Source organism: Arvicanthis niloticus, chromosome 4 (assembly GCF_011762505.2).
Source record: "Arvicanthis niloticus isolate mArvNil1 chromosome 4, mArvNil1.pat.X, whole genome shotgun sequence".
NCBI lineage: Eukaryota > Metazoa > Chordata > Mammalia > Rodentia > Muridae > Arvicanthis > Arvicanthis niloticus.
In genome coordinates this window covers 63,642,157-63,656,632 of record NC_047661.1, presented here as the reverse complement: position 1 = coordinate 63,656,632, position 14,476 = coordinate 63,642,157, and the positions used below count along the sequence as shown (strand labels likewise).

At 40.8% G+C, this 14,476-nt stretch overlaps 1 protein-coding gene across 2 annotated transcripts in view; it reads left to right on the top strand.

Annotated features, from left to right (window-relative positions):
* The window catches only part of Mnd1 (meiotic nuclear divisions 1), a 77,137-nt gene that overhangs the window by 36,073 nt on the left and 26,588 nt on the right, over positions 1–14,476 (top strand). For both annotated transcript variants that reach the window (XM_034500868.2, XM_034500867.2), the window contains exon 6: positions 12,350–12,464. In XM_034500868.2, the coding sequence (XP_034356759.2) occupies positions 12,350–12,464 (115 nt within the window). The remainder of the gene's footprint in view (positions 1–12,349; positions 12,465–14,476) is intronic.

Genomic DNA, 14,476 nt, shown 5'->3' with positions numbered 1-14,476 from the left:
TTAGTGTTGATGAGGGGATTTTAAGGCTCAAGGAAATTGCAATGCTAGAGTAGACACACTGTGTAAGTGTAATCCTCCACTATGGAAGGCTGAGAAGACATGCCCTTCAGTAATCATATAAGACAAAATGGTGAGGGGCACCAGCACATTTGAAGAGCTTTGTTGTCACGCTTTCCTTGTGTCAGACTTTAAGGTTGGAGACACTGCTGCTCTGTTAGATGAATTAGACTCAAAGGGTTCATTGGGCCTGGAAGTAGCACTGGCCAAGGTGACAGCACTGACTGGCCAAGGCAGCACAGGCAAAGGGATGTCCGTCATAGCCTAACTCACAAAGAGCAGCACAGGCAAAGGGATGTCCACCATAGCCTAGCTCATAAAGAACAGCATAGGCAAAGGGATGTCCACCATAGCCTAGCTCATAAAGAGCAGCACAGGCAAAGGGATGTCCACCATAGCCTAACTCACAAAGAGCAGCACAGGCAAAGGGATGTCCACCATAGCCTAGCTCATAAAGAACAGCACAGGCAAAGGGATGTCCACCATAGCCTAGCTCATAAAGAGCAGCACAGGCAAAGGGATGTTTGTGGTGGCATGACTTAAATGCACCTTTGGCACTGGTAATCAGTCATGGTGTTTTCAGGCATGAAATAGATGAAAAGCATACTGCATTTTTGTTTGAACTGTATAAGCAGAAACAAACAAAACCAAAAGTGAAAGAAAGGCTACATTGGATCGTGGCAGAAAGAAATCTCAGCCCATGAATCAGTTTCCAGACTTGAGCCAGTTTTCAGACCCAGGAACCCATGAATGAAGGGATGGCCAGGTTCCCCTGGAGAAAGATCTTGATAAAAAACCCTGAGTTTTACTGTTAGCCTTTCTGTATATGGCCTTTCACAAGGGTAGCTATACACTGGAGAAAGGAAACAACCAGACTGTCCAGGGTCTATTGAATACTGGTTCTGAATTGACACTGATTGGGGTGGTGGGAACAAGCATTTTGGCTCTCTGGGTAAAGTAGGGGCTTATGGAAGTCAGATGATTAATGAAGTTTTGGCTTAGGCCAACTCACAGGAGGTTCTTGAACTCATCCTGTGGCTATTCCTCCAGTCCCAGAATGTATAATCAGCAAAGATATGCTTAGAAGTTGGCAGAATTCCCACATTGGTTCCCTAACCTGTGGAGTGAGGACTGTTAAGGTTGAAAGGACCAAATGGAAACTTTTAGAGTTGCCTCTGCCAAGGAAAATAGTGAGCAAAAGACATCCTAGGAGAAATTGCAGAACTTCGTGCCATCATCAAGGACTTGAAAGATTTGGGGTGATGATTTCCATCACATCCCCCTTAGCCCTCCCTATCTGCCCAATGAAGAAGATAGATGTATCATGGAGAATGACTGTTGACTTCTGAAACTTAAGTCATGACTCTAGTTGTAGCTACTGTACATGTGGTATTCTCATGAACAGATCCTCTGCATCCTCTGCCTGGTGTACATCTATTGATCTGACAAATGCCTTTTTATTAGTACCTGTTCATAAGGACTACCATAAGCAATTTTCTTTCAGTTGGCAAGGCCAGTAGTATACGTTTACAATTTTACTTGAAGAATATATAAACTTTCTTGTAAGTTATGTGTCATTGTGCCGCGTCAACCCTGACCAGCAGGAATTAAGACACGGAACAACCGGTTCCTTCTCACAGCAGTTTACTCAGGATGCTTAGCAGTTGGTAGTCAAGATGGGGAGCCCACGATCCCTTCCCGGGCACAGCTTATAAACCCTGCCAGGAGCCCATGAACTCATGCCACGTATCCTCTCTCCATAGGTCCGTGATGCTTGCGTAAGATCAAGCCACCTTGAAGCACAGCCTTCACACTTAATAAGGACTTGTTTATCACTCGGCCCTCAGGTGGCCATCGCCATCTTGGGGCGAGGTTCTTATGGCGCCTAACATGTCATAACTTATAAGAGATCTTGATCATCTGTCTCTTCCATAAAATATCACAGTGGTGCACTACATTAATGACATTATGATGATTGGACCACATGAGCAGGAGGTAGCAACCATTTGAATTCATAGGTAACATATATACATATTAGAGGTTGGGAAATAAATTCAAACAAAATTTAAGGGCCAAAGTGAATTTTTAGGAGTGGTGTGAGCCATGATGGTATGCCATCACCAAGAAAGAAGCACAATCTTTAGTAGGCCTATTTGGATTCTGGAGACAGCACATTCTTCTTTTGGGTATATTACTCCAGTCCATATACCTAATGACTCTGAAAGCTGCTAGCTTTGTATGGGGCCTGGAACAGGACAAGGCTCGTTAATAGGTCAAGACTGCTGTGCAGGCTGCTCTACCACATGTACTGTATGATCCAGTGGACCAGTAGTACTTGAGGTGTCTATGGCAGACAGGGATGCTGTTTGGAGCCTTTGGCAGGCTCCTTATAGGTGAATCACAGAAGAAACCTTTGGGATTTTGGAACAAGGTTCATTATCTACAAACTATTCTCCTTTTGAGAGACAGTTCTTGGCCTGCTATTGGGCCTTAGTGGAAACTGAGTGGTTGACAATGGGCCATCAAGTTACCATGAGACCTCAGTTACCCATCATGAGTTGGGTGTTATCTGACCCACAGCAGCAGTCCAAATCAAATGGAAGCGGCATGTATGTGATCAGGCCCAAGCCGGTTACTTGAAGAATTAACCTAAATTCCTATGGTTTCTACTCCTGTTATAATGCTGTCTGCTGCCAGGCATGCACATGTAGCCTCATGGGATATGCCCTATAACTGAGAAAGAGAAGACTAGGGTCTTGTTTTTTACGTTATGCAGGTATGGACAGCTACAGCATTACAACCTCTTTCTGGGACAACCCTGAAAGACACTGATCAAGGGAAGTCTTCATAATGGGTAGAACTTCAGGCAGTACACATGGTCATACATTTTGTTTGGAAGGAAAAATGACCACATTTTGATTGTTTACTGATGTATGGACTATAGCCAGTAGATTAGCTGAATGGTCAGGAACTTGGAAAGACCATAATTAGCAAATTGGTGAAAAAGACTGGGAAATAAGTATATGAATATATTTCTTCAACTAGGTGAAGGATGTGAAGATATTTGTGTCTCATTTAAATGCTCATCAGAAGATGACTTCAGCAGAAGAGGAGTTCAGTAAGCAAGTAGATAGGATGACTTGTTCTATAGACAGCTTCTTTCTCTACCCATTCCAATCATTGCCAAATGGGGCCATGGACAAAGTGGCCATGGTGGCAGAGATGGGGATTACACATGGGCTAGACAACATGTGCTTCAGCTCAGCAAAGCTGACTTGGGTACAGCTGCTGCTGACTGCCAAATCTACCAACAGTAGAGACCAACACTGAGCCACAGATAGTGTTCTTTCTCTGTGGAATGAACAATACTTTGTCCTTAATGGACTAGGTACTTACTCTGGTTATGGATTTACCTTTCTTGCATGTAATGCTTCTGCCAAAATCACCATCTGTGGACTTAGAGAATGCCTTATCCACCATCCTGGTATTTCACACAGTATTGCTTCTGACCGAAGAACTCACTTCACAGCAAGAAGTGTGACCGTGTAATTACAGTCATGTAATCCACTGGTCTTACCAAGTTTCCCAACATCCTAAAGCAGCTAACCTGACAGAAAGATGGAATAATCTTTTGAAGACACAGTTACAGCATCAATTAGGTGGCAGCAGCCTTGAGGGCAGGGGCAGGGTTCTCCAGAACACATTTCTCCCATAGCTAGGACCCATTTGTCCAGGAATCATCCTTAGTGACCTACTAGGAAAATTTTCACATCCTGTTTCCACGACCTCAAGTTCTGCTGGCCTAGAAGTTTTGATTCCAGTGTGGGCAGTGCTTCTGAAAGGAGTACAACAAACATTCCACTGAACTGGAAGCTCAGACTTCCTCTTGGACACTTTGGATGTCTGAAATGAATAACAGTATTATTTACAGACTAAGAAAGGAATAACAGTATTAGGAGGGTAACTGATCAAGCTTACCAGGGAAAATTGGATTGTTTCTCCACGATGGAGGTAAGAAAGTCTGGAGTGTAGGAGATCCTTTCAAGTGTCTTGTTGTTACCGCGTCTGATGATTAAAGTCATAGGAAACTACAACAACCGAATCTAGGCAGGATGACAAAGAGTACATACCTTTCAGAAGTAAAGGTATGTGTGGATTGCTGTCTATATGCAGGTGAGGGGAGGCACAAGATTAGATGAGAGCCTGTGACTGGGCAGTGGAAAAGGAAGGTGGGCTAAGAATTTTAGAGATGAGTGCAGAGGGTACAGAGAGGGAGAGGAATGAATGAGAGGAAGAGATAAGATGGGACCTATAGGAGAGAAAGAGGAGCCAGAACCACACAGTCCTGGGAGCCATAAGTATTGGGGATTTCTTAGATGATTACATAATAGTAAGGTGTGTTTGCCCCATGTAGGGGTATAGCTTGTGTTTATATCAATTGAGTTTTTAGTTCATTGTGTGGGCATTTTGTGGGTTGAAAATTTACAAGTATAAATCTGACTGATAAATTACAAGCATATAGAGTTTTGATTTTACCTGGTTACAGGGATATGTGACAGCTAATCACAGTGGGTGGATGACTGGGAATGTGAGCAGAATCTGCAGCAAGAGAAGTGCGAGATGGGCGGTTGCTGCATGGGGCTAGCCATGAAGGCGGGAGACCGCCAGGGCCAGAGAGTAGCCAGCATTTGTGTGGGATGGTGCCTCTTTTTTATTTTATGCAACAGGTATGGGTCACTCTTCCAAGAAAAGGGCCAAGACCTGCTGAAATGCCTGCTGAGGGTGGAGGAAATACAAAATGGGTCGTAGAGAAAGGTAGTTATAAATACCAGCTAAGGCCATGTGACCAGTTGCAGAAACGAGGACTATAATTGACATGAATACTTCCCTCATATTTTGTTAAGACTGTGTTTGTACAGATAATTGTATTTTCTTTCCTCCATTTCTTTATTATGTAATCTAACATCAAATAAGAGAATATAATTGGTTATCATATTTAAATCTGAGATACTGAAAGAATGTCCTGTAAGGAACAGTGCCACCTATTCTAAGTTTATAATAAGCTTGCAGTTGTATAAGGTATGGTTATATGATGTTAGGTATAATTATGACCAGATTAAATATATAATGCACTTGAATTATATGTATATATTGTATGTGGGAGAGTTTTATCATGTTAGATGTAATTATGATCTGGTTATTGTTTTTGTTTGGAAATTAAGCATAACTTAAGTAGATATGATTGTGTGTGTTAACCTGACAAGGGGTGGACTTGTGATGGTTGTTTTTGATTGTGAACTTGACTATATCTGATAGTAACTAAAATCTAAGGGACTGTGTATGTTATTACTGTGTGAGGGTCAGTATGTGGTTTAAGCTGAAATGGAGTCTTTTATGAACTTAGATGCCCATGTATTTGCTGCATAGATGTTAAGAAGCAAGCCGGCAGAGCCACTTTACTTTGTGACCAAAACTAGTTAGAAGAGATAGTAAAGTGGCTCTACTAGCTTGTTTCTTAGTGTCATTTACTTAGGATATCTTTTCCCATCATTTTTCCTTGAGGTTAATTCTATTCTTGATGTTAATGTGTTTCTTGGGTGCAACTGAAGTATGAATAAATCTATTCTGCTAAGCTGTTCCTTTTTATTGAGAAATGGAGACCATTGATGATGAGAGATGAACAGTGTTTGTTCCTTTTATTTTACTGTGGTTGAGGTGGGTTTTTTTTTTTTTTAATTGCTGGTCTGATATTTATTTCTTGTGTTGTCTTGGGTATTGTTAGCTTTTTAGGTTGAAATTTGATCTCTTTGGGAGTCAATGACCCTTTCATGGGGGGTTGCCTAAGTCCATCAGAAAACTTATATTTACATTATGATTCGTAACAGTAGCAAAATTACAGTTATAAAGTAGCAATGAAAATAATGGTATGGTTGGGAGTCACCATAGCATAAGGATAGCAGCATTGGGAAGGTTGAGAACCCCTGCTCTAGTACCTTCTCTAGGGCTGGGTTTGTAGATAGATTGTGCTTAAATTTGGTTTTATTATGAAATATCTTTCTCCATCTATTGTGATCAAAAGTTTTGCTGGGTATAGTAGTTTGGAGTGGTATATTAGAGTCTCCTGGAGTCTCTCCAGGCCCTTCTAGTTTTTAGAGTTTCCATTGAGAAGTGAGGTGTTATTCTAGTAGGTCTGCCTTTAAATGTTATTTTTTCCCTTGCAACTTTTAATAATCTTTCTTTGTTCTGTACATTTAATGTTATATTATTATGTGATGTAGGGAGTTTGTTTTCTAGTCCAGAGTCTGGGGTTCTGTATGCTTCTTAAACTTTGATAGATATTACCTTTTTTAGGTTGGGGAAATTTTCTTCTCTGATTTTGTTGAAAATATTTGCTATGCCTTTGGTTTGGGTTTCTTCCTTTTCCTCTATTTTATTATTCATAGAATTGTCCTTTTCCCAGGGTCCCTGATTTCCTGGATGCTTTGTGCCTGGATGTTTTTAGATGTAACATTTTCTTTGACTCAGGTATCCATTCCTTCTATTTGTCTTCAGTGACTGAGATTCTCTCTTCCATTTCTTGAATTCTGTTGGTGAGGCTTGCCTCTGAGTTTCTTGTTGAGTTTTTACATCTTTCATTTCTAGCTTTCCCTCAGTTTGGGTTTTCTTTACTGATTCTATTTCCATCTATAGTTCTTGAACAGTTTTCTTCATTTCATTCCACTGTTCGTGTTTTCATGTATGTCTTTGATGGATTATTCATTTCCTCTTTAAGGCCCTCTAACATATTCTTAAAGTCTATTGTAAAGTCCTTGTCTTGTGCTTCAGCTACACTGTGTTTCCCAGGGCCTGTTGAGGTAGGATTGCTGGGCACTAGTGGAGACATGTTGTCCTGGTTGTTAATAGTTGTGTTTTTATGTGGGTGTCTTATCATTTGATATTGGGAAGATTGTTATTTTGGTACTGATGTTTGGTCTTGTCTTTGTTGAGTGGGTGTTTTGCTTCTTGGTTTCTGTTGCTTTCTTTGATTCTTAGGAGAATGTGATGGTTGTGGGTTGCCTGGTAGGGAGTACTTCTGAGATCCTGACAAGTATGGCCACTGGGGGTTTCAGTTAGAATGTGTACATATTGGAAGCTGATACTTGAGATGGAGCTGTGCTAGAAGTGGGGGGAGGTGCAGATAGGGGTCCACAGAGGGAAGAATGCAGAGTGTGCCCTGAACAGGTGCAGGAGAGGCCAGAGCTGGTAGTTTTTGGGTTCTCAGAGAATACATGCTATTGGAGGCTTGGACAAAAGGATGTGGGGAGGGGGAAGTGAGGGAGGCAGATCTGTGGGGTCTGCTAGAATTGGGGGCAGGAAGGAAGAGGAGGCCACAGCAAGTGGTCTCATAAAGAGTTAAGTATGAAAGTGGGCTATTGGGTTTAAAGGGGAGGAGAGAAAGTGAAGATCTGAAGATTGCCTACCTGCTTTCCTGGTAGACATGGTAGGCAGGTTCCCAGGAAGTACCTGCAGAAGGCTGAGACAAAGGGATGTGAATGGGGAGGTAGGGGTAGTAGGGGCTGTAGGAGATCTGCTTGATCTAATGGATATGGGGGCAGAGAGGCAGGGTCTATTTTTTTTTTTTCTTTCTTGTGATATTAGAATTGGAAGCCAGAGCTTTGTGCATGTACTCTACCACCAGACACTCCCCAACCCAACCTGTTTGACTATTAAAAGTGCAATATGTGCTTTAATGTGCTACCAGAGATTTTGTATTTTCGGATCAGGTTACTTTCTAGCTTCCTCTCTATTTTAACAATGGAATTATAAAAATGTTTTAAGTCAGGTGTGATGGTTCATGCCCATAATCAAGCACTTAGAAGGCTGAGGCTGGACTACATAATGAGTTCCAGACCAGCCTGGACTATGCTGTGAAATCTGGCTCAAAACAAACATACAAATGACAGGACATGTAGTAGCTAAGTTGGTAGAACTTTTGCTTAGTGTGTATGAAACCATGGTCTAAGCCCCAATACTGGATAAACCTGGGGTAGTGCTTGCCTATAAGACTCAGGAGGTCCAAAGTTCAAGGTCATTCTCAGCTACATAGTAAGTTCAAGACCAGCCTGGCATAAGGAAACTAGTTCAAAACAACAGTAGCAGAAGGAAACAAAGGAAGGGAAGAGAAGAAATACAAAGAGCTGAACAAATTCTCTATATTTTAACATTAAAGATCAGCACAGACTACTAAACACTCCACCTTGGCCTCTGTTTCTGTTGCTTGATTGTGACAGGAAGCAGTCTGGAAATGTACTGCACTACAGAAAGGACTGTGTCACAGTTTACAGGGAGTATGTGCTTCCACATTTACTTCAGAGTTATTCTTTCATGTGAGTTTTCAGCAGACACAGATAGGAATTGGAGGACAGTAATTTTCTGTAAACTGTTTAAGGGAAGGTCACCTCTTGGCATCACCCAAACCTGCTATTTGTGCAGTTGATGGTAGTAGTTGCTGCTCCTTTGTTCTCTTTCTTCCTTCCTTCCTTCCTTCCTTCCTTCCTTCCTTCCTTCCTTCCTTCCTTTCTTTCTTTCTTTCTTTCTTTTTTTTTCTTTAACACTGGCAGTATCTGAGAGAAGCACCTACAATGAGTAGTGACATAGGCATGTCTGGAACTTGTCAGCCAGGCTACTGAGTATGAGGCAATCTCTGTAGCCAGTGGAGCTGGGGTGGGGAGGAGCCTTCTGTCAAGCCACAGCAGAGCTTCAGGCCAGCAGAAGGATATAGTAATTCAAAAGGGCTCCTAAGAATGTCTTACAACAGGAATTTTCAGAAGTACTCTGTTGAGGTTTTGTCTTTTACTGTCTATTGTAATGCTAAGTGCGGGCCCTCAAGACCTAGAGGCTGCATGTAGTGACCCTGCCTCACATTATTTCTGATTGGTGAATAAAGATGCCAACAGCCAAAAGTTGCACCTTCATGGTCATATTAGATTCTAATTTAGTTATACAATAAAATGTTTTCACAGTTATTCATATAGTAAATAGCTACAAAAGTAATCAATGTTAAACAGTTCAGTTATGCTATATATGGATAGATGGTCTTCAAAGTATCAAAGATCCACAGAATATAGCATTTAAAACCATTTCATTATTAAAAGATCTTTTGATTACAAGACAGATCTGCTACTGACAGTACCTCATTCCACTTCAAAGAAGATGTTAAACACCAATACCTCCATGTGGTGTTACTTCATTTGTGACAAGCTAGCCATTGGGCATAAATAAATAAATAAATAAAAATGCCCTCATTTCATCTATAGACAGAATGCTATTCAAAAAGGACAAACAGATGCAGAATAGTCAACTGCTAAGCTCTGCCAAGACAGGGTAAGCTAGTCATTCATAATTCCTGCTTCACTTAAGGTCTGTCAGATGTTCTGGGCCAGAAGGCAGAAGGTAGATGTTCCAACATTGTAAGGAATATTGGGGACTGTCCAGGACGTCAGCTGTCTCTGCCAATTGTTTAAATTTTGGAAGCTACACTCCTGCATACTCAAATATATATTCCTTCTTAAATCTCTGACAGGGTTGAAGACTAGTTATAGTCTCATAATTGAACTTAAGTTGTTTAGCATTGAAGAAAGTATTCTAGATTTAAAAGGATGGCTTTCAGATGGTAAGACAAGTTAAAATCAAACATGATTGAGGTATAGAATTATAAACCCTTTAAGTTAGTATGGATGATAAAACATTTTATCTAAATTGCCAAATATGATAGATCAGATGTTATAAGTATATATCATACCTTATAATTTGCATATTTGTTATAATTGTATTCAATTTATATCTGAGAGAAAAGAGTCCTTTATTGGACTGAAAGTGGAAATTGTTGAGGTTTTGTCTTTCACTGTCTATTGTAATGCTAAGTGCGGGCTGGATTCCAGGGCTTGGGGTCAGAGGAAGAAGAAGAGGAGGAAGAATAGGGAGAGGAAGAAGATGAAGGTACAGGAGGAAGAAGGAGAAGCCCCCTTGTGTTAGGTGAGCCATAAAAAAAACTGTGGCCCTGTAGGCTAGCCAAATGGAGTTAAGAGCAGCCAGATGCAATATAGCAATAGTAAGTAATAATTCAGGGTTATTGATAGGAAAGCAGATTCTGATAAATGGAGGCTAGGTATCTGCCCAGTTTCTGTGTTGCTTAAGGCTTATTAAAAATATAAAGGCTATTTGTGATTTTTATCTGGGAACTCAATAACCAAAGGCGGACTGGGTTTAAATAATTTCTACAACAGTCCTCACCCCCTGTCTATTAGGGACAGTCATGGCCATGCTGCTGAAGAAGTAGCTAACACTGGGTAATTGTCAGGTGCTTCCTAGGTGCATTTTGTTTGCCAAAAGAATAAAAGGTGACTGCCATTCCTACCTCCAGTTCTGTATTTGAGGAACTAGAAGCACGAAGGCATTAAATGCCTTGGCAGAGGTTTCTATGCTGGTGGTGTCTTTACATCCAAGTGCCTGCAGAATTGTCACTGCACTCAGATGGATGTTCCCCCTCTGCTTATCTTCTCTTTACTACCCTTCCTTTTTCCTCTTTCTTTTGTCAAAGCATGAATAATCTGGGTTTATATAGCAAGGAAAGAACATTCAGTTACATCCTACATAGCCTTAAATTTCTCTGAGCTGTGCCAGTGTGGCATTTACAAATTATATTTACCCATTTATATTTAAGTCGTATATAGTTCAGTTTCTCAGTCATAACTACCATAATGACACACATGACCCTGTACTGGAGTGTTCAGAGCTAGCATGTTCCCACTATCCAGTGCTCTATGGGCTGAGCTGCTCCAGAGCATGACTGTCTAGACAGCAAGAACAGCAGCAAAACCAAAACTAGAATACAGGTAGAAAGTGCAGGGTGGCAGGCAGGGAGCCTTGGGCCAGTTCTAGTCAGGCCACTTGAACTTTGACTTTTGCTTTGAATTTATCTGAGAATCTTTACCAGCATTTGATTTTGTGTGAAATTATTTTTCAGATTTCACAAATGTTAGTTACACAGTTGCAGCACTATGGCATCTCTGAGTTGATGAAGACTCTGCCTGAAATGTCAAAGGGTGCCTGCCTGTTGACTCGTGCTATTTAAAAGCCTTATTTTGTTCACCTTGAAAGAAAAATGGCAGGAGACCATTTCTGATCCCTTTAAATATTTATAAAGGTTAATCATTTAAAATTGAAAGAAAAGCTCTAGAAATTTTTTTTCAAAGACTCTTTAAAGGATAATTGCTTAATGATTGATGTTGCTAGAAACTATGGCTTACATGTGTAAGCACAAGCCATGAAACTACCCAAAAAGTCATGCGAGCTTCCCTGATAGATGGTAGCATCATCACCTTAGAATTCATCTGTGTAAGTTGTGTGAGCTTCCCTCATAGATGATAGCATCATCACCTTAGAATTCATCTGTGTTAACCATCTGCTCTCGCCGTCTTACAATGATTACATTCAACATTTATTTTTATTTAATTACTTAGTATCTATGAAAAGCACTTGAGATTTCAGTGAAAGATGAGAATTAGGCTTATTATACTGTACGTGTGTGTGTGTGTGTGTGTGTGTGTGTGTGTGTGTAGTCATACCTCAGTTTCCACAGTGGGATTGATTCCTAGACCTTGTGAGATACTAAATCTGGATGTTCAAGTTTCTTATTTAAAATAAATTGGGCCAGTGAGGGCTCACCAGGTAAAGGCTCTTGCTGCCAAACCTGACATCCTGAGTTCAATCCCTAGGACCTCAGGATGGAAAGAGAGACCTGGCTCTTGCAAGTTGTTCTCTAACATCCATGCAAATAATGCATAAATTAAAATGTCAATTATATATGACTCTGTATAATATATTTATGTCAAATGAATATTTAGATATAAATGTAATATATCTATAAGATGGCATAACAGTTGCATATAGCTTATATAATCATCGTATCTTTTAAATAATCTCTAGATTACTTATAATTCTTACTACAACAGAAATGCTCTGTAAACATTTGTTATGCTGTATCATTCAAGAGTGTGAACTTTGTACATGTTTAGTACATTGAGAGAAACTTCTGTACATGTTTAGTACCCGTGGGGTTTTTTTTGCCTTGTTTTGTTTTTAAGTAGTTTTGATCTGTGGATAATTGGATCTTCAGATGCAGAACCCATGGACAACGAGAACTGAGTATATAAATATAGCATGTCAAAAACATGTATTTTTGAAATTTATTACTTCATTACACATAAGATTTTTTTTCGTCCTAACTGTACATGAAATCCTTTACATCCAGGAAGAACGAGCCATGCTTGCAAAAGAACTGTCTTCATTTCGAGACCAAAGGGAACAACTTAAGGCAGAAGTGGAAAAATACAGAGAATGTGACCCACAGGTTGTGGAAGAGATACGTAAGTTTATATCATAACTTGAGCATCTTTAATTTGGTAACGGGATTTTGCATCTCTAGTTGCCTGGAATCTATCCTTCTCTCGTGTGAGAAGATAGGTTCCTTCCTAAGCTTGCTTCAGTGCTGTGCGCTCAGCTGTCTGTAGCCTTAACAGAAAGACACTGCCTTACTCATGATTTCTACTTGAGAGACTCAGTTCAGCCTTGAGTGGTCACAACTTTGCCACTGAAATCATTTCAGAAGTAAGGAAAGTAAGTGGGGTAAGGACAGTACAGGCGTAAGACAGTCAGGAAACTGAGAGGTCAGAGAAGGAACAGGGTGCTTTTAGGCACTTCCAGTCTATTGAGGAAATCTACTGTTACCATCTAAGAAAAGGATATATAAATACAAGAGCTTGCCAAGTTGTAAGGTTGCCTTTTGAATACACCAGTGACTTTTTTCCTAACTGTGGCAGTCAGAGGACAACTTATAGCTGTTGGTTCTCTCTTTTCACCATATAGATCCCAGGAGTCTGACTCAAGTCATCAAGCTTGGTAGCAAGCTCCTTTGACACATTGAGCCATCTTGCCTGTCCTTCTTCAATTTTAAGCTAGAACCCTCAAAGCTTGGTATTATTTATGTATTTATAGAATATAAAATTATAACACTTACAGAATTTTTAAAATCATTATAAAAATATAACATTAAACTGTTTAGGAAAATATATATAACTTTTCCCATATTCTTCTATTTAACTTACTTTTGTTTAGGGCAAACTTTACCAAGTATATCTTTTTAAAACTCAGACATAATCCGTGACTGAGACTTTGAGAAAACTGAGAGTACTTGGTACATTAGAAGTAGCCTGAGCAGAGTTGGATTATAATTAAGGTGGCCTAGCTGGAGTGTGTGTGTGTGTGTGTGTGTGTGTGTGTGTGTGTGTGTGTGTGTGTTCCCTTGCCTCAGGCTCCAGAATGCTGGAATTACAGCACAGTCAGGGCCACCTGCCCAAGGAAACACCTATGACCATACATTAGAGACCACAGAACAAAGGATCTTCCTTGAGGAGGGCTAAGAAGTGCAAAGTGTAAACAAGAAGAGATAGCCAGCTAAGCCAGCAAGCGCTGCCCTAAAGAAGTGGCTCGGCCACCTGACACTGCAGGCAGAAAGGAGCAGACCAGTCAGAGGGTCTGAGGACCAGATTTGCTTCCTGGAAAAACATGAGAATTTGAATTGATCACAGAGGGGTTAGGCTGAGTCAGGGCAGGTGAATTCAGGAACTGCTGGAAGACACAGTCTTGCCCACCCTGAAAACAAGTCACCTAGGGCGTTGAGCCTGGGGAAGAAACAGTTCTGTGAAGTTCTTCAAGATTTTAGGCATTCCACACAGCTGTATCTTGAGCAGGTGACCTTTCCCTTTTGAGAGTGGAAGGTTAGTGGGCCTAGCTTCCTGGTAGCCACCTCCTCTTTGGTCTCCTGCTGCTGCCAGCATCTGTGTTCACTGAGGTTCCTCTGATATTACAACTTTCAGTTGAAATAGCTAATTTTATCGAGCCTGATTTAGCTAAGCACCTTGTTCTTCCTGATGATGATAAAAAAGCTGTGAGCACACATGTCTCTCCAAACACTGAATTTGTTGAGAATGGCTGTCTCAAAGAGTTCTACTTCCATTTCTATGAAAATCTTTGTCTCTCAGGAGGCCGAGGCAGGGGGATCTCTGAATTCAAGGCCAGCCAGGTCTACAGAGATAGTGCCAGGATAGCCAGGGTTACGCAAATCAACCCTGCCTTGAAAAACAAAAACAAAAATCTAAAGACCAGTACCAGCCAGCTGCTGTGCAGCGGTTGTCACCACTTCCCTGGGAGCAGCACTTCTTTACTTTGTGTTCCATTCCTCTTTCTATTTAGAAGCCATAAGTGTTAGTATTCACCCTTCTTAGTGAGGATTTAAGATTTACCACTTTGTGATGCTCATGGTATTGCACCAGGTATTGTCCTTGGACAGGTGACCCTTGCCAGCATCACCACCACCACC